Here is a 21,231-nt window from a genome sequence, read left to right as displayed (position 1 = left end):
CCTTCTTGACCTTGGGTTTTTCCGATTTTGAGTTTCCGTTTTTTTGCTTCCCTTCTTCCCAGAGATAACTTTTTTACTTTTCCGTCAATATGGCCATGTGAGGACTTGGTTTTTTGCGAGACAAGTTGTACTTTTGAACAACATCATTGGTTTTCCAAACAGTGTACTGGAAAACGGGAAGTGCAGTGAAATTGCAAAAAAGGTGCAATTCCATAATTGGTTTTTTTTTCATCACGTTCACTGAAAGCTAAAACTGACCTACCAATATGACTCTCCAGGTCATTACAAGTTCATAGATAAAAAAACATGTCTAGGTTCTTTTTTATTTAAGTGGTGAAAAAAATCCAGAGTTTCTAAAAAAAATAAAAGAAAAAGGTAACCATTTTCCGAGACCCATAGCGTCTCCATTTTTATTGATCTGGGGGGGCTTATTTTTTGTGCGCCGAGATGACGTTTTCTTTCCTACCATTTTGGTGTAGATACGATCTTTTGATCACCCGTTACTGTATTTTAACGCAATGTTGAAGTGACCAAAAAAAGTAATTCTGGCGTTTTTACTTTTTCTCTTAACGCCGTTTACCGATCTGATGAATTCTTTTTATATCTTGATAGATCGGGTGATTCTGAACGCGGCGATACTAAATATGTGTTTTTTTATTGTTTTATTTTGAAAGGGGCAAATGGGGGGGTGATTTGCACTTTTATATATATATTTCAAATATTTTTAAAAACTTTTTTTTTACTTTTTACTTGCTAACCAGCAAGGCCTTCTACAGTATCCGAAAAAATATCACAATGGAGTAGCACTAGCAACGGATAGCATTACATTGTTTAAAACATAACTTTTACTGAGTTATTTAAAAAAAACTACCATATAACCGTATATGTACAAAGTGCAGTGTCAAAGTGCTAAGTGCATAAAACGTGAACAAAATATAAAAACAAAATAAGTAGAGAAACCACAGATACCACCGAATGTATTGCTTAGGGTACTATCTCCACATTTGGAATATACCAGTATTCGGGATTCTTGCACAAGTATTCATATATCGTAGAATCCTTTTATGAAATATCCATGTCTCAATATTCTTAGATATAGACACAATGTACCATCATAGCCTGGATACCATAGACCATTTAAACATTAGATCAGCTGTCATGTGCCGGAAAAGTTGCAAGCTCATTGCCGGAACCTGTAGCATTCAGGTGGAGTTCAGGTGGGAAAGGAGTTAGTAACCAGGAAAGGCTAAGTATACAGCTGTGAGATGATATTAATAGCCTCGGAACCTCCATGGGTATTACCCCCTTCCCTGGCTATAAACATCGGCCCAAGCTGTCCGCTTTCCCTCTGCTGGTTAAAGGGAACCTGTCACCTGAATTTGGCGGGACCAGTTTTGGGTCATATGGGCGGGGTTTTCGGGTGTTTGATTCACCCTTTCCTTACCCGCTGGCTGCATGCTGGCCGCAGTATTGGATTGAAGTTCATTCTCTGTCCTCCGGAGTACACGCCTGCGCAATCCCGCCAAATTCAGGTGACAGGTTCCCTTTAATATAATGTCAGAGGATCCCATGCCCTTTTTTTTCACAAAATAATTTTGTAAAAAATACATGTACAGTAAGCTGCACAAGCACAGTACTCAATATAAATGTAACTGACATCTTTATATCTATCTATTCTATATGTGTATATATCTATTCTACTTTATCAGGTCACGTTGTGATTTTACTGTACACGGCTGCTGAAATGTTGGGTTTTCAAGGACATGGGTGTGTAAAGATTGGACGGCACATGTTCTGAGTGCCGTTCGTTTTTTTTTTTTATCACACCCATTAATTTGCATTGGCTAGTCTCGTCTGAGATATGAGGACAATCGCAGCATGCTACAATTTTTTTCTCAGACCAAACTGAGCTGAGAAAAAAAAACTGCAGATGAACCAATATTGAATCATAGATTAACATTGTTTGGAGTGCAATCTTATTTTTTTATCGTATTGCATTTCATTTTCATTTTCATTTCCTCGCAGATCAGTATGAGCGCTTACAGTGTGTATCTTACCAGCCATTAAGATTCAGCATGATACAGTGCCTGTCGAAATTTTTGTCTCGGCCAGGAAAACCACTTTAATTTTTTTTTCATTTACTCATTTGTATGAAAGAGCCTTTTTGTATTGTGACAAATTTCCAAAATTTACATTTTAGGAATTTGCTCCCAATCGCCTCAAAGTACCAAATATTAATTTAATATTTAGAGCAGTACATTTACGTCAACATATTTTGCTGCTTTGGGAAGATTTTTTATAAAAAAATATATATCTGACATCATAGAAAAAAAAATACAACTAACCTCCATGGTGTTGTCTTTTATATGATCACATTCACATTTTATAATAATAGCAATAAACTGACCAAAAACTACCCAGGATGTTAGTCCCATTTACTCTCAGTTATATAAAGATGGCCATACACATATAAAAAAAACCTGCTGGCAGAACATATGCTGTCCAAGGATAGTCAGGAAATCCCCATATACTTCAGGTTGTGTCAGCCATTCTTGGCAAACTGTGAGGCTCAACTGACTTTTGACTAGTGTGTATGGTCACCTAAAGGCTAGATTGTGGCTCAAAGTGGTATTTGTAAATACACCCTTAGAGCATGAGCACACAACTTTTTTTTCAGGTGGGTTTTTCCTTAAACTTGCCTTAAAAAGGGCTTCAAAAAAGCTCAAAGTATGAACATGTGCATTTCTATGTAAAAAGACTTGCTGTTCAGTCTTTTGGGAATCTTTCAACCTCTTCAGGTTCCCAAAGACACCATTCGGTGAAAATACATGACCTGACCATTCTTCAGGCTTTTACTCTGAAGACGCTCAATACATTTCAAATACAATATGGGAAAGCCAGAAGTGTTGAAAAAGTGATTAGGAAGCTAACAAGAAATGCAAAAATGTTTTTTGTTTTAGATTAAAAAATGCACGTAAAAAAGTCAACAGTGTCTAACAGCTTGTTGGAAATGAAATGGTAGAAAATAATTGCAAAGTTTTGGTGTCTTACCTGAAGCTTTCACATCTAGTTGCCTCTTGGAGTTATTCGTTTGACTTAGATCAAGTTTTGGTTTATTTACTATTACGAAACCTCCATCCACTTCTTTTTCCTGAGTGTTTGGTTGAGGCCTTTTGAAAAACTTTGAGCTTGTTTTTTTGGGTGATTTATTTGTCCGATTGTCCTCTGGAGTTTTGCCAGGCTGTCCATTTGCCATGGCAGCCACCTTTGGAAGACTTTTTAAATCCACAATTTCTGGAATGTCCTGCTCTATAGTTATCAGCTCCTCAAGGAATTTTTCCATTCTTTTATCCCCTTCACTTTCCTCCTTGTCTGGTGGATTTGGCGTTCCAAATCTTAGCATTTCACCTGGTGCTGGGCTTCTTCCCACTACTAACGAATACTTAGGATTGATGAGTTTGCGAGCAATAGTAGAAGAACGTTGTCTTGCTCCCAACATGGGACTAGGTCGAGTATCAGGGAGTCCCAGCTCTTTGTAAAGATTAACTTCCTCTGATATTGCGTAAAGTTCACAAAATTCCACGTCAAATGGTTCAGCATATTGGCCGGACAGAAGTGTCATTATGCTGCGATCCACTCTTAAAGATGACCATGTTAACCTGCAATGGAAGAAAGATGAACACATAAGCCAACTGTCATGATCTCTGCAGGCAGAGATCATAGCAAGCCTATAGAGGGACAAGCTCTCGGAAGATGGAACTATACTGACCATGAACTAAGCCTGCCGCGCAACTAGAAATAGCCAGGTAGCATTTCCTATTTATCGCTAGATGCCCAGCTCTGGCCTAAGACCTAAATAGCTAGCAGAGGGAAATATAAGACCTGGCTCACCTCTAGAGAAATATTCCAAAGAAGACAGTAGCCCCCCACATATAATGACGGTGAGTTCAGATGAAACAACAAACGCAGCAGGAAAATAGTCTTAGCAAATTTGAGGTCCGCTTACTAGATAGCAGAAGACAGATAGTATACTTTCATGGTCAGCAGAAAAACACTAACAAAACACCATCCAGAGATTACCTTAAACTCTGGCATTAACTCATAACGCCAGAGTAGCAATCCCTGATCAACGAGAGCTTTCCAGACACAGTAACAAAACTTCAGCTGTGAACTGGAACAAATAGGCAAAACAAAACATGGACAAAAGTCCAACTTATCTAGTAGTTGTCTAGAAGCAGGAACAAGCACTGAGAGGCATCAGATAACATTGTTGACCGGCAAGAAACCACCAGAGAAATGAGCTTAAATAGCGACACCCACTACTGATGGAATCAGGTGAAACAGGAAAGAGGATGACAAGTCCAATTCCACAAGCGGCCACCGGGGGAGCCCAGAATCCAAATTCACAACAGTACCCCCCCCTCAAGGAGGGGGCACCGAACCCTCACCAGATCCACCAGGGCGACCAGGATGAGCCCTATGGAAGGCACGAACAAGATCAGAAGCATGAACATCAGATGCATTGACCCAAGAATTATCCTCCTGGCCGTAACCCTTCCAGTTGACCAGATACTGGAGTTTCCGTCTGGAAACACGAGAGTCCAAAATTTTCTCCACAACGTACTCCAACTCACCCTCAACCAACACCGGAGCAGGAGGCTCAACTGAAGGTACAACAGGTACCTCATACCTGCGCAATAACGACCGATGAAAAACGTTATGAATGGAAAAGGACGCAGGGAGGTCCAAACGGAAAGAAACAGGATTAAGAATCTCCAATATTCTATAAGGGCCGATGAACCGAGGTTTAAACTTAGGAGAAGAGACCCTCATAGGGACAAAACGAGAAGACAACCACACTAAATCTCCAACACAAAGCCGAGAACCAACACGACGATGACGGTTGGCAAAACGCTGAGTCTTCTCCTGGGACAACTTCAAATTGTCCATAACCTGCCCCCAGATGTGATGCAATCTCTCCACCACCGCATCCACTCCAGGACAATCCGAGGATTCCACCTGACCGGAGGAAAATCGAGGGTGAAACCCCGAATTACAGAAAAACGGGGACACCAAGGTGGAAGAACTGGCCCGATTATTGAGGGCGAACTCTGCCAATGGCAAAAAAGCAACCCAATCATCCTGGTCAGCAGAGACAAAACACCTCAGATATGTCTCAAGGGTCTGATTAGTCCGCTCGGTCTGGCCATTAGTCTGAGGGTGAAAAGCAGATGAAAAAGACAAATCTATGCCCATCCTAGCACAGAATGCCCGCCAAAATCTAGACACAAATTGGGTACCTCTGTCAGAAACAATATTCTCAGGAATACCGTGCAATCGGACAACATTCTGAAAAAACAGAGGAACCAACTCAGAAGAAGAAGGCAACTTGGGCAGAGGAACCAAATGGACCATTTTAGAGAAACGGTCACAGACCACCCAGATGACAGACATCTTCTGGGAAACAGGCAGATCTGAAATAAAATCCATCGAGATGTGTGTCCAAGGCCTCTTAGGAATAGGCAAGGGCAACAGCAGTCCGCTAGCCCGAGAACTACAAGACTTGGCCCGAGCACAAACGTCACATGACTGCACAAAGACTCGCACATCTCGTGACAAAGAAGGCCACCAGAAGGATCTTGCCACCAAATCCCTGGTACCAAAAATTCCGGGATGACCTGCCAATGCAGAAGAATGTACCTCAGAGATGACTCTGCTGGTCCAATCATCCGGAACAAACAGTCTATCAGGCGGACAACGATCCGGTCTATCCGCCTGAAACTCTTGCAAGGACCGCCGCAGATCAGGAGAAACGGCCGACAAAATTACTCCCTCCCTAAGGATACCTGTGGGTTCAGAATTACCAGGAGAGTCCGGGTCAAAACTCCTAGAAAGGGCATCTGCCTTAACATTCTTAGAACCCGGTAGGTATGACACCACAAAATTAAAGCGAGAAAAAAATAAAGACCAGCGCGCCTGTCTAGGATTCAGGCGTCTGGCAGTCTCAAGATAAATCAAATTCTTGTGGTCAGTCAATACCACCACCTGATGCCTAGAGCATGCCGATATAACATGAGTAGAATCCCCACAATAGAAACACAATCCATTCTTCCGTCTAAAATTCTGTCGCTCGCTCCTGGACAGAATTCTATCACACTGCATACTTTCTGGCGTCTTTTCCATAGACACCGCCAGATGGTGCACCGGTTTGCGCTCCCGCAGACGCCTATCAATCTGAATAGCCATTGTCATGGACTCATTCAGACCTGCAGGCAAAGGGAACCCCACCATAACATCCTTAACGGCATCAGAGAGACCTTCTCTGAAAGTTGCCGCCAAGGCGCACTCATTCCACTGAGTAAGCACAGACCATTTACGGAATTTTTGGCAGAAAACTTCAGCTTCGTCTTGCCCCTGAGATAGTGCCATCAAAGTTTTTTCTGCCTGAAGTTCCAAATGAGGTTCCTCATAAAGCAAGCCCAAGGCCAGAAAAAACGCATCCACATCGCGTAACGCAGGATCCCCTGCTGGCAATGAGAAGGCCCAATCTTGAGGGTCACCCCTGAGCAAGGAAATCACAATCCTAACCTGCTGAGCAGGGTCTCCAGCTGAACGAGACTTCAGGGACAAATAAAGCTTACAATTATTTCGGAAATTCTGGAAGCTAGCTCTATTCCCTGTAAAGAACTCCGGCAAAGGAATTCTCGGCTCAGATACCGGAGCATGTACCACAAAATCTTGTAAATTTTGTACTTTCGTGATGAGATTATTCAAACCCGCAGTTACACTCTGGAGATCCATTATTGTCAGGTGCACACAGAGCATACAGAGATTAGGAGGAGAGAGAGAAAAAAGACTGCAGCAAGGCAGACTGGAGGAAAAAAAAAAAAAAAAAATTCCAGCAGACTTCTTATAACTCTCCTTTCTCAACCTGGGTCTTTAACACTTTAGTGGCCGGTCAAACTGTCATGATCTCTGCAGGCAGAGATCATAGCAAGCCTATAGAGGGACAAGCTCTCGGAAGATGGAACTATACTGACCATGAACTAAGCCTGCCGCGCAACTAGAAATAGCCAGGTAGCATTTCCTATTTATCGCTAGATGCCCAGCTCTGGCCTAAGACCTAAATAGCTAGCAGAGGGAAATATAAGACCTGGCTCACCTCTAGAGAAATATTCCAAAGAAGACAGTAGCCCCCCACATATAATGACGGTGAGTTCAGATGAAACAACAAACGCAGCAGGAAAATAGTCTTAGCAAATTTGAGGTCCGCTTACTAGATAGCAGAAGACAGATAGTATACTTTCATGGTCAGCAGAAAAACACTAACAAAACACCATCCAGAGATTACCTTAAACTCTGGCATTAACTCATAACGCCAGAGTAGCAATCCCTGATCAACGAGAGCTTTCCAGACACAGTAACAAAACTTCAGCTGTGAACTGGAACAAATAGGCAAAACAAAACATGGACAAAAGTCCAACTTATCTAGTAGTTGTCTAGAAGCAGGAACAAGCACTGAGAGGCATCAGATAACATTGTTGACCGGCAAGAAACCACCAGAGAAATGAGCTTAAATAGCGACACCCACTACTGATGGAATCAGGTGAAACAGGAAAGAGGATGACAAGTCCAATTCCACAAGCGGCCACCGGGGGAGCCCAGAATCCAAATTCACAACAGCCAACAGAATAGTGCCACAAAAGACTTAAACGGCTAGTCTCAACTTAATTTCTTCAGGTGCGTCCCGTTCCCGTCTCTCAGATATCTACTTTGAGAGGTGCACTTCTTATGGCATTGGTTCGAACTGTGCTCTCACCCATGCCGCTAGAAGACGAAGCTTTGCATGGGAGAAGTAGAGATAGACTGAGGTTGGTCAGAGCACCACGAGTGGGTGTTAAAGCATAGAGCCTGCTAGCGGCGTGGTCTTCTTACCTGCGATCTCCGCGAGCTGCACACTATAGAATTAAAAATCCCTTTGTTCATCAGATTATTATTATTAATAATAAAAATAAAGATTAGCATAAAATGGGTCACTGCAGATTGCATCAAATATGCAACATTATAAAATATGTATAAAAAATTACCTGAATGAACCAAAGGCAACTTTATCGCCATCCACCATCATGTATTTATGTGAGATGGAGCCTCGGATCTTCCCAGGGGTCATGTAGAATCCAACCCCTGTAACATACCTGACTCGCAAATTCTACACCGTGAAGAAAAAAATAGTTGTGATTACTTTGTTATATTGTCTTCTCTGTGTGACGTTAGTATATAGATACTACATAATTCTATGGTAGCATTATATGGGCACCAGCGTTATGTTTTTGTGAGTACATTATGCAAGTAAGAATCTTCATTTTCCCGAAAGACACTATTATTAAACCTTCTTCCTATTTTTAAGAACAACTGCTGCAGTATTTTTAATTTCCCCATCCATTTTTCTTAATTATGTGTGTGTGCATTAAAATACTTACCCATTGCTGTCGTCTGCCATTTCTAGCGCTACTTCAATCCTCTCCTGCATCATGTGACCGCACCTTTGACCAGTGGGCTCACACAACTTCTTCTATGTGGACCAGAAGGTACTTTCTCAATGTAAGTCAATAAGACTCAGAACGGTGCTCTCATAAGCATGAAGTGGTTATTTGGGACTTTGCTTATTTTTCCCTACATGTCTAAGAACTGACAGGCAGATCGTTTCGAACTATCTGCTTGTTCTGCCTGGCGCCAATCTGTGATGGCTCAGAGTGGTCATGGACTGCTCAGGACTGTGATCCTGCTCCTTAATTTGGCCTCAAGTTAACACAGCAACTCTTCCCGTCTGCTCTGTCGATGGGGCGTGACTGATGATGTCTTGCTGATTGACAGCTGGCACCCTGCAGCTAGGCAGCGGGGAGCCAGCTGTCAATTAGCATAAAATTGGCAAGCGGGAGAGACAACTGCTTTGACAACGTGACATCACCAGAAGCAACAATGGCCGTCAGTTGCTGTCCGGCAGAACTCAGAATTACTTTTCAGTTAACAATTATCTGCCAGTAAGTTCTTATCTCCATAGTGAAAAATATGCAAAGTCCCAGATAACTCCTTTTAAATGGATCCTATCACCAGAAAAAAAAAACTTTTAACCTGCAGCTATGAGGTTGGGGTGGCTGTAACTGCTCCTCTGGCCCTGACTGACACTCACTCTGCATTAGGGCTTTTGATCAGTCAGTGCTGGGGGCACGGTCACAGCCGCTGCCGCCCCCACAGCATTTGGCTAAGTGCGGGTGCTGGGCAGGTTACTGACGCTATTAACCTTCAGGTTAACCCCATATCTACAGGTTAATATTGTTTTTTTTTCTGGTGACATGTTCCCTTTAAGAAAGGATCTAAGGGTCGGCTGTGTGATGCGGAAGAAGACAGACGCAGAGCTAAAAACGGCAGAAGACAGCGATGGATAAGTAGCTTAACGCACTCACTACAAACACATTAATGATGTTTAAAGGTCGGCAGTAAAAAAAACCCTTTTTATTGTATATTTAGTGTCCATGTCCTTTTATATACTACCTACTGTATGCTAAGTCAGATAGTACTACATATGAAATATAAATTACAAAAATAATAATAATGATAATAATGGTTGTTTTGTCCATTCATTGTTTTTGTTATATTTATCTTTTGAAATGTTTGCAATGTCCCTTTGTTTGTTTTTTGTTTTCTTTTGTTTTTTGCTTTGTCCTGCAGTTTTATGTTCTTCCTGTACAATAAATGCCCCCTTTCCACTCTCTATCCAATGGCACGCTATGAAGGAGACTGGCTACCTGATTCAGGTCAATTGCTAGGCCAGTCCCCTTCTCTGTTTCTCCATCAGTTATCAGTGCTTTAATGAACTAAAGAGTAGAGTTGAGCGAATATGTTCGGAATCGGTCGCCGAATCTGAATTTGCCATATTCGTGCCATATTGTTACCCTATTTGTGCTGAATTTATGTCTGATGATCGGTTCCGAACATAGTCAGTCATTTCTACTCCCATTGACTCCAATGACGTTCGGCTGTGTTCGGTGAATAACAATATCCGCCACCGATCATAATCGGAAACGAATTTTGAAAAATGTACTCAACTCTACTGAAGAGTAAAGAAGCACCCCATACAATGCTGGTCTATTGTGTTATGCCAGCAGTAAAGGCATGCACTAGGTACTAAAACCAGTATGGAATCCTGTAGGAGAGCAGTCGTATTTTTTTTTCTATTCCTATTTATTTCCTAATCCAACTCAGAAGATTTGGACCAAGTGGAGAATAAATTGTGCAAAAATCTGTAATAGATGTCCTCCAGGACTGTGGCCTGGATACTTCTGCTACCTCTGCATCTATAGCTATGACCTGGCAGGAGATGGCCATAGTCTGTTTTTCTGTTTGTTTGTTTTTCATCTCTTCTCATATTTTTATTACCCGGAGCATATATCCAGACAGTTGCATAAATTCACACATCTCCAAGAAATGCTTGAAACCAGACTCTCCCAGAATCATGTAGACCGGGACTCTCCGTTTGTCCGCTGCATCCAACACATCTTGAAATACTTCTCTGTCTGTAAAATAGTCCATTACGATGGCAATTACCTGTGACAGAGAGAACATGGACATTGAACGATTGTTTTCGAAACAAAATACTTCTCCATTAAGAGCCAATATACCTTACATACTCGTCATCATCATTAGTCAGAGGACTCTATTGGCGGATTTAGTACATGGCTTGAATGTTTATTGCAGTTTTAAACAGTTTTATTGTTTTACTGCATTTCATGGATTTTCTGAGCTGCTCTGAAATATAAGATTGTATTATTTTAGTAAATCTAAGGCAATTATTTTTATTTTTTTGTTTCGTTATGATGGTCTTTTTAGTAAGATTTTAATTAGGATGCACAGTCATTTTAATTGTCACCTTTAAATTAGATTGTTATCACATTTATGTTTTCTCTGATTTGAAGAGCAGAAAAAAACTAAATAAAACATTCAGCTGTAACATGTTGTGGGGCGACAGCCGTGGGCGAGGTACTTATCTCTTACGCCCCGGCACGTTACATGAAGGTGGGGGTCCAGGCTGGGTATGTAGACTTGTGCTGTGAGGGTGCTATGCCCTTGCCGGCCACATGTAACCGATAACTTGGGTTGGCCAGGACCAGGTGTTTGACAGTTCAATGAGAAAGACCACCAGTCAAAAATAAACTTTTTACTAAACGATAACTTGGTAAGGATTATATACAGTAGATAAAGCGCACATACCTTCATGAACATTTCCTTCACAGTATGAAGCATTTTTCCTGCACCGTATCAATTCATTCCTCATTACTCGCTTGTCCTCTATCTTCATCACTCTCCAGTACTTCCCCACAGCCCAGCTCAGTACCACAGTCCAGTTAGTAAGAGTCTTATTCTGCGCTGTACTGGTAAGTGTTTTGACCTAGGACCCATCTCCAATTGATCATTCTATCCTTTCGGTCACTTTTCTCCTGCTTCCCGCTAGGATCTCGCTATCCTCCATCCTGGTCTCCTCTCACATTATGGACACCCACTTCATGCGCACTGCTCACATCAGACGTTAGGTCTGCTTTCTATGGACACTAGGCCCTATCTGACATCTTGACAGGAAACTGTCCCTTTAGTTAAGCCCCTCCCACTCTGGGCTAGTGCCAATCGTTAACTCCAACTCTTCATTGTCAGGCAACACACAATACCCAGCATCAACGCTTGTCACAATTCACATTACACACTACAACATTACACTAATTCTTCAAGGGAAAATGTGGGCAATATTTCCATCTCCTTACACAGCTATAGAAATTCCCCCCCTTCAGCACCTCTAAAATGTCTACAGTTTGCATCTGTTCCATCCAGTGTTGGACTGGGCTGCCAAGAGTCCACCAGTAACGTTGACTTTGGGGGGAGCACTTTTCACCTGCATACAAATATTATACTGCCCTCATTCACAAATTTGCATATATATCTATATAATAATAAACTGGGTAGCATGGTTAATGAATGACGAGATGCTGCTTTTTTTCTGTACAGATTGAATCAAGTGAATTATGCCAAGTACTGTCCATACAGTGGGGTTTTGGGGCAAAGATCTGCACAGGGGCCCACCGGTGGATTCCCCTGTTACCCTGTGGGCCAGTCCGAGCCTGGTTCCATCTGCTAGCCATTTTCTGGACAGCCAAAAACTTCACATGCACAATATTTTTGTATTTTCTCTTTAATAAAAAAAAATGGTTTAAAATCGATGAGTAGATGATCATAACAGATGCTCCTCTATTATGTTTTCCATTTAACGGATCCGTTTTTGATGCACTGTACATGCGCCGAACATTAGAAATATTCACAGAGATCTGTGAAAACAGATCAGTTTTAGGGCTCATGCAGACAAGCGTATAAATTGGAAGTTCACGATCTGATTTTTAATCAGACATGTTATTCAATAGGGCTGTTCAGATTAACTACGGTATTTTTTTTTTTAGTGCAACTGTCCATGAGAAAAAAAAAATCGCAGAATGCACAACTTTCATCTGAGTCTCACACATTTAAGTATATGGGTGAATGAAAAAAATCGGATCCCATGCGGATCATCTGATTGGCATCTGATTTTTACAGACAGAATTCTGTTACAAACCAAGGAAACTGTATTTGAACATGTACTTTTTTTATGTAGTTGTATGAAAATGGATCACATAAGGATAGCACACAGACGTAAAAAAACTGACACATGGAGTAAAATCTGATGAAAATTAGAAAAAAGTTGTCCGAGTTTTCTGGATGAATTTTGGACGATTTTTCATATGTTTATCTGCAGCCGGCGCAAAACTGATGGAAAAAAGATACTGACGTTTATTACAAACAGAAAAATGCTGAAGTCCATTACAAACAGATCGCCAAAACGGAAATATGAATGCAGCCACAAAAATAAAAAATCCCCTTTAGGCCACATTCACCATGAAGCAAAACAAGTAAAATTTCAATGGAGGAATCAATAAAGAAGAGTCAATTTTAAATCTACTTACAGATGAGTCAGCTTAATTTTTCCTTTTTGTCTTATATTATGTAAATTAGGCAACGGATCGTTTTTTTTCTTTGCGTTTTTGAGTGCGTGTTTTTATTTGTCTTTTTCTTATGTCATGTTTTAAATTAAGCACAAATTTTCCCAAAGAGGATATCAAGAGATTATGTAATGAAAAAAACTCAAAATATTAATACCGCACAACAAATTCTAATTGGGTATGAAAAACCACAAAAGAAGGGTCAAGAGTATATTTACCAAAATGTTATCAATGTATTGATATTAAAATTATACAAAATTACATTAATCCAGAGTAGCACTCTCCAAGTGGAGAGGGGACATGGATATAAATAACTCCTTAGAATAAAGTGCCACAGTGCATATTAGTGCATGTTAATTGAACAGATTATCCATAGACAAAGTGAAAGTGCCAGCGCCATAAATTACTGACGAAGACGGGCGAAACGCGCGTAGAGGCGGCAGGCCTGGGCTCAATTTTTGTGATATACCAAGTAAGTTATGGCGCTGGCACTCCACTTGGAGTTTGACCCCTTATGGGACTATTAGGGACGTGGTATTGGTGACTCCCATGTATTTAGTGTGCTCTCACATTATTTACAGAGCATAGTAATTGCCAGCTATTGTACTACTATTTTTTCAGTTGTAAACAATGCCATACTTTGATTCACAAAATCCCCATGTTACCTGCTTTGGTAGTGCTACTCTGGATTAATGTCATTTTGTATAATTAAATTGATAACATTTTGGTAAATATACTCTTGACCCTTCTTTTGTGGTTTTTCATACCCAATTAGGGTTTGTTGTGTGATGTTTTAAATTAAGCTGCTTTGTTTTTGGTACTTCTGGTTTTTGGCTTTGTCAGAACTGAATTGATATAGTTATGTGCAGTTTACATGTGATTTTAGTGGGTTTCTGCATATACTTTTTTTATCTGTGGATTTTCTGCTTCTAATGAAATTCTATGGGGCAAATCTGCGCATAAAACTCTGCGCATCCACAAGAAAATTGACTTCTGAACTATCTGGATGAAGTCGTTGGTCCGACTCTGAAACGCGTCGATGTATTACACTAGTTAAAAACTACTGGCTTTATCATCACATTGTACCATCTTGGTAAAAGCAGCTCAGCCGACAACCAGTCTCCATTGACTCCCACAGATATTTTACGTTAGTGCATCATTCAAGTGGAATCCATATTTATACAACATTTTGAAATGTACACGATCAAATGCAGTTTTCTAGGTTAATAGTTGCAGTATACCCATAAAATTGGATGCAATACAGATGATCTGTATGATGCAAGATGTAATGATCGGGATTCCTCAGGCCGGTAAGGGGGTGCACGAATGTTGACTTGTGCCACAACAACGACGCAGGTGGTTCCATAAGGGCAGGTCCCCACCCATGCAGGCACAGGCAGCATTTCTCGGGACACAGTCAAACAGTTCACTGTAAACTTTTCTCCAGACAGGAGGCACTGACGTGATCATTGTAAAACTATTTCCAAGTTACATTAGACAGATATGTCACAGGATCTTATATGTTTTATCCCAAAATCACAAGTTATCCCCTGTGTGCAGAATAAAGGATAATTTGCTTATCGTTGCGACCCTCAGTGATCCTAAGGTCAGGGATCTGAAACGCCGTGAGTGGGTGTGAATGGAGCGGAGATGCACATGTTTGGCCTCCACTTTATTCATTGTCAATGGGACTACTAGAAGTAGCTGAGTATAGAGAAAAGATAATCTCCTGTGGTTCAATGGACAACGATTGGAGCAGAGATTGAGAATGCAAAGCTTTGCTCCATTCAAGATTGAGCTGCAGAACTTGTTCTTAGGGGCCCAGAGCCACGATCTTGGGATTGCTGGGACTCCCAGCGATGAGCAAGTTTTTCCATATTCTATGGATAAATAGTGACTTCAGGAATTACCCTTTAACATGGAATCACTTCTCTCTCCTTAGTAGCACATACTTTGGCTTTCCCACACACTTTTGGCACTGGTCTCTCCTCTGTTCCAGTTCTCTCATACTAGAGCCGTTGTCAGCTTCCATAAGCTGCATTGACCTCGACCATCCTTCTGACAGGGTGTCTGGCTTCACTCACGCCTACGCCTGCAGGTTCATCCGTTTACTAGATAAACCTATTTTTGGCCTAGATACTATCGGCACTTGCACAAGTAACAGTAAGCCTACAAGAAAAGGAAGCTGATGCCACTTCAAACTGAACAAATCTTTATTAACATATGTACGGACAATGCGGTTGATGCGGTTAATAGGTGGTCAAAAGCCTGAACATGTGTAAAGAAAGTCATTTTTACATGGAAATGCCTATGTTCATTGTTTTTAGTGTTTACTTATTGCTTTTTCAGTCATGTTACAGAGCATTACCACCTGTAAAACACATTGTGTGCACATATCCTTAGTGATCATTAGATTTAAAGCCACACAAGGAGTATGGACTTTCCATCAAGGGATCCCCACTGTAATCTCCTAGAGCGATTTCTGACACATAGTTAGGAAGCTGTTCCAAATTTGCACTAACTAGATAGCAGAAAAAGTTGGCGGTGCAAGACCGGAAATAAGGCAGGACAACGTTGGAAACAAATTTATTCCATTTCAGATAAGAAGAACCAAAGGAACCTTATTGCATAAGAACAGAGCAGTGTGGGAAGGATCATTATAGAGCCTGAGGTCCTTCAAGAGGTTGGATGAAGGGGAACATTGGTGACTGCAAGTAGGACACCGGGCACCTCTGTAGGTGAACCAGTTACTGTACAAACCAAGGCCCATGGTAGTGTTCATGTGTCGTCTGTAAGGCAAATATTGAATTTCTCTTTAAATCTCGGTGGAAAAAATCATTTTATGGTGGCAATTCAAATTAATAGGCTCAATGTATAATGCAGGACAGGTAAGATCCTCTGGAGGAAGAGACACTTGGTAATTGCTCTCCACGCATACCATTCGCAGCCTGCATACAATTATGTTCTTCTGAGTACCATACATGCAAAACATGATTTTACATTTTTAATTGTTGACCTAGTAGCCTAATTTATGCCCTTTACGGCAGGTGCTCATATACACACCTCAATTCAAATATCAAATTAGCAATCAAGATCTCATGACTGGACACCTAGGGGAAATTCACAAATGTGATAATTTACCAGTATGCCTAGCTGGAGTTGGCAGATGTTTAATCACAAGTGAAACAATCAATTATAAACCTGATAATCACTGAACTGTATTTTATTATCTATCTTGGCCTTTTAATTTTTTTCTTGCACTGCAAGCACAGGCATGCAGCGTTCACCACTGCAATGAAAGATTACGTCCTCATGCTGGCCAGTGCCAGTGTTAGGACTGTGGGTAGAGGAACCGTTCAATGTGCTCCTGTCCCACAGTAGAAGACAGCAGCGGCACCCCCCGCATCTCCTGTGATATCTATGCTGCAGCCTCACAGTTTCCTGTGATGTTTATACCGCAGCCCTAGCATCTCTTGTGATGATTATTCCGCAGCCCCATATCTCCTGTGATGTTTATGCCACAGTGCCATGTCTCTCTAGTGATGTGTATACTGCAGCCCCAAGTCTCCTGTGATGTATATACCACAGCCCTCGTGTCTCCGGTGATGTATATACCACAACCCCATGTTTCCTCTGATGTCTAAGCCGCAGTCCCATGTCTCTCTAGTGATGTATATACTGCAGCCCTAAGTCTCCTGTGATGTATATACCACAACCCTCATGTCTTCTGTGATTTATATATCTCAGCCCCATGTCTCCTACGATGTCTATACCACTGCCCTGTCCCCTGCGTTGTTTAAACCGCAGCCCCTTTTCTTCTCTGATGCTGAAACTAAATCCCCCATCCTGTGATGTATATGCTGAAGCCCCATGTCTTCTGTAATGCATATGCTGCATCCCACCTGTCTCCTGTGATGTATATACTCCATTGTCTCATATATGATGTATACACACCAGACTCAGTGTCTCCTATGTGATGCATACATCGGAGAGACAGAAATTGCTATGTGTTGTATATACAGCAGTCTCGGTGTCTCCTTTGCGTAGTATATACAGCAGACTCTGTGTATATATAATGTATATATACAGCAGTCTCGGTGTCACCTATGTGATGCATACGGAAGTCTCTGTGTCTCCTATGTGACCTATACAGCTCACTCTCTGTCTCCTATGTGATGTGTATGTGGCAGTCTCGTTGTGTCCTATGTGATGTATACAGAGAAATCTCAGTGTCTCCTATGTGATGTATACTGCAGGTCTCCCACTGCTTATGTTCCATAAATATATAATGAGCAGTGATAAATTTCCCACTGTGAGGAGACCTGTAGTGTAATATATATCTGTGTTTGGTAAAAAACCTGGGAAAACAGTTTTGAGTAGCAACATGATCCATACAACCTAACATCACAGCCACACTAAAGAGAAGCAGCTCCAGCCATCACATTAGGGGTAGCATCAGCAACCATCACATTAGCAGGGTAATTTTCAAGTTGATAATTTTGTACGGCCCTCGAATGATGGTATAAACATCCAAATGGCCCTTGGAAGAAAAATGTTCCCCACCCGTTTTAATGAGTTTTTGCAAACTCAGCTCCATTCTTCTAGCCTTTTGTGGTGCCACAGTCTCCTTTTTAAGTTACCTGCTGCTCTTCTGCCACAGTGTTTGTCATTGATGCAACCCTGCATCTCTTTCTGCTGTATGTTATTTGCATGGCCAAGAGACTTCCTGCCACCCCATTAACCAGAGCATTAATCATTATGCTAGGTACTGAGCAAAAATATTTTCTTCTACTACTTTCTTCTTGGTTTGGCTGTGTTGTGGCTTGTTCCTGGACTCCTTACTTTTTTTTCAGTGATTCTGCCGCAAAAAGACCCAAAAATGCTACTATTTTTTTAATTGCTTTATGGATTCAATAAAATATCAAGAAAACACCAATAAAAAGACGCACAAAACACACTGAAAAAAAGTGTGAAAAAACACTGGCAAAAAAAGTTGATAATGAGCTTCAGAATACAACCAAACAACCGCTAACAAAAAAGCTAAGGATTAAAAAACCTCGAGAAAAAGCCAAAAAAAGTTTCCTGCAACGCATGTACGTACGCATTTTGCTTGAAAGACGAACATACTGGTTCAAAAAACTCTTTGGAATAGTTTGTTTTTTTCAGGCAGATTCCTACTGGAAACCACCTGAAAAAAACACTTACCGTAACCACTACGAAGAGTGAACATAATGCACATCAATGCTGTGCACAAGCAAAGTTTGCCACTGCCGGGAATCAATCAAAGGAAGAAGAAAGTAAATTCTTTGGGGCAGCTTGCGCTTGTGCTTGAAAGCTGTTCACTATTTCAAATTTAAATTACACAAAAAGATCACAAAAACAACAGGCAAACATCAAAGACTCAGTATGCTGGTGTCTAAAAGACGCCGTGTGCAAATAACTTTTGGGAAGATTTTAGAGGAGGTTTTTTTTGTTTGTTTCCTGAAGGGATTTTGACGAGTTTTTCAAGCATTTTTGAAGAGTTTTTTTCTTTTCCTAAAACTTTTCTTTTGCAGCCTTCTGATTGGACAGTGCCTAGTTTTTAGCTGATTCCATCAGGATACCGTTCAAAGAAGTGACATGCACTTTCTTTTCTCTTACCAGGTGTTTTTCAAAACCTGAAGATGAAAAATCCCTCAAAACACTGGACACGCACAGCAAAATGGTTTTACAGTAGAAATGAATAGAAAAAAGTATTTATTAAGTGACTTTTTTTGCACTTTTTTAGCAGACCCGTTACAAAAGAGTTGTCAGAAAACTCTATGCCCTTAGGGTCAGTGACAGACTGGGGTGCCGAGTGCCCACCAGTAACATTGACTCTGCTGACCCACTGTTTAGTTACATGCAAATATCACATAAACCTCTTTCACAAATTTGCTTATGCGTCTATATAATAATAAACAGGTTGTTTGTTAAATGAATGTTGACATAGTGAAACAATTGTATAGTGCCAACTACTTCTCATGTAAGTTGGGTGGAGAGTCCATCCATGCATGGGGCCTACCAGAGTACTTTTGGGTGGGCCAGTCCGAGCCTGCTTAAGGCTCATGCAGGTGTTGTGAATCTTAGGCCAATGATGGACCGGCGCCGCAATGAACGTACTGGTGACGGGTCTCCTGACCGGAGCATGATAACTTCATATATTTTTAGAAGGCTGTGATGGTTGGGTCGGGAGACCTGCGGCCAGTCCGTGATCTCACCGAGATCCATGGACGTCTGCGTAAGCCCTTAGACTCCACTTTCTAGTTTAGCACCCACAACAAATGTGTTGATAGCCCAGAGGGCCCACTACTCTCCAGATGGCTCTGTGTCATTAGCTAAGCATGCGCACTTCTCCACTGTGGTATCAGGAGGTGCTTTAACAGACCTGTTTGTGAATAAAAGGGCTGTAATGGACTCTTGATGAGGGTGCAATAACATATTTCTTGCTCATTTTTGCAGTAAGTCTACCTATGTCGCACAGACACATGGATTATGAATAAAACCTTTTAAATGAAATCAATAATGATAAGTGCTCTAAAATGTAATGACCCTGCTTTGTCTTGTCAACTGGAAAACCCACTTCAGCCACGACAAACCGGTTTTTCAGATCTCTTTATCTGTGTCACAACAAGCCTATGGTTCGGAGTTTCCTTATTTCTTTACAAGATAGTGGATTCCATGGGGATTTCTAATCTCTGCTCAAACTGTAAAGGAAATGATTGACTAATAATCAATCTCTACCAGTGCATTTTTTTAAAAGACATCTATATTGTTAAAGCCGTGATCTAAGCACGTCCCACAGTGTGATTTCCCATCAGTACTTGGCTGCTGGGGTAATTTTCTATTCTCTGACCCACAGTCACTTTATTGCCTGTACTACCAAGGTCTTGTCCCCATTCAGAAAATACAGATCCCTGGCTTTTTTCACTGTTCCCAGATCCATCAATGAGTCTCCTCCGCTGCTCCAGGTGTCTGAAATTGGCTGCAGCGTTGACATCACGTTGACAGTGAGCTCAGCAGCTCCTAGTGGGCTGTTCCGTCTACATAGGCAGAGCTGCCGAGCTCAGTGATTGGCTCCAGTGCTATTCACGGGATGTCAACACTGGAGCTATTATCAGACCCCCAGAACGGAGGCAGGAACTCAGCGCTGGGCCTGGGGAGGGTGAGTAAAGAGAGTTTTTTTTTTATATATATAACAAACTGCGCCAAGGGACAGGGGTTTTCTGAAAGAGGACAACCCCTTTAATAACAAAAATATTTTTTAGGAAAAATTCTTGTGTGCGTTTGTGATTTTCTTTTATCTTGTTCAAAGGATTGTTTGTTGAAAAAACCTATCCCTAAACGTAATCTTTGGGTTGCAGCGATCATCTTGTAATCTGCAGGGGAACCAAGCAATAAGGGTTCAATTCAACTGCAATGCAAGTCCCTCCTTGCATCCTTATATTCTGGCTAGCTGATGATCCTTACTAATGAGAGATTCCCCTCTATTAACGTAGAATGTCCCAAGGCTTTGTTCATATATTGTGGAATCGTTACATTATTATTTTTGGAGCGGTAGAACTGTAATTTTTTTTTTTTGCCGCAATATTCCGAACTCGCAGCAAAATAATGCATTTGTCCCATGATTACGGCAAAAATAGAACCTGTGAATGCAGCCTCAAGGCCTGTGTAATTCATAAGTCTGGTCCTGGTCATCAGTACCACCAAAAATAATTAAAAAAGATAGGCCGTGTTCGCCTTGCATTTTACCATCATGTCACTGGATCCCTTGGGGCTTATGTCTGAAGCCTTAGAAAACACGATTGGGTTGTATGCGCTGACTGCGCCATTGATTGTAATGGTGCAGACGGAGTCACTGTGTGCTGTCGTGCATTATATTTGGCTGTATACGCCTATTTGAGGCGGGGATCAAAACACGGTGAATCATTGAAAAATTAAAATGACAGCAGTGCGGGATATGTGACATGATGGACATGAAGGGACCCAATTGACTAAAACGGGATCCATCAGGTTTCAGTCATGATGTCTGTCATTTCCCTGGAAAAAAAACAGATCTTTGCTATTTTTTGTCTAGCAAATATGACGAATGGTGCCTCCAACCCAGATGTGACCAAAGTCCGATTTTCCCATTATT

General features: G+C 41.3%; 1 protein-coding gene across 1 annotated transcript in view; it reads right to left on the bottom strand.

Annotated features, from left to right (window-relative positions):
• FAM83F (family with sequence similarity 83 member F) overlaps positions 1-21,231 on the bottom strand; it is a 44,766-nt gene that overhangs the window by 2,083 nt on the left and 21,452 nt on the right. Inside the window, exons 2-4 of the mRNA XM_077277412.1 lie at positions 10,438-10,605; positions 8,088-8,209; positions 3,052-3,659 (exon numbers count right to left, since the gene is read on the bottom strand). Of these exons, the coding sequence (XP_077133527.1) occupies positions 3,052-3,659; positions 8,088-8,209; positions 10,438-10,605 (898 nt within the window). The remainder of the gene's footprint in view (positions 1-3,051; positions 3,660-8,087; positions 8,210-10,437; positions 10,606-21,231) is intronic.

Source organism: Ranitomeya variabilis, chromosome 8 (genome assembly GCF_051348905.1).
Source record: "Ranitomeya variabilis isolate aRanVar5 chromosome 8, aRanVar5.hap1, whole genome shotgun sequence".
Classification (NCBI taxonomy): Eukaryota; Metazoa; Chordata; class Amphibia; order Anura; family Dendrobatidae; genus Ranitomeya; species Ranitomeya variabilis.
Note: the sequence above shows the minus strand (reverse complement) of the source record. Positions and strands in the feature narration are given on the sequence as shown.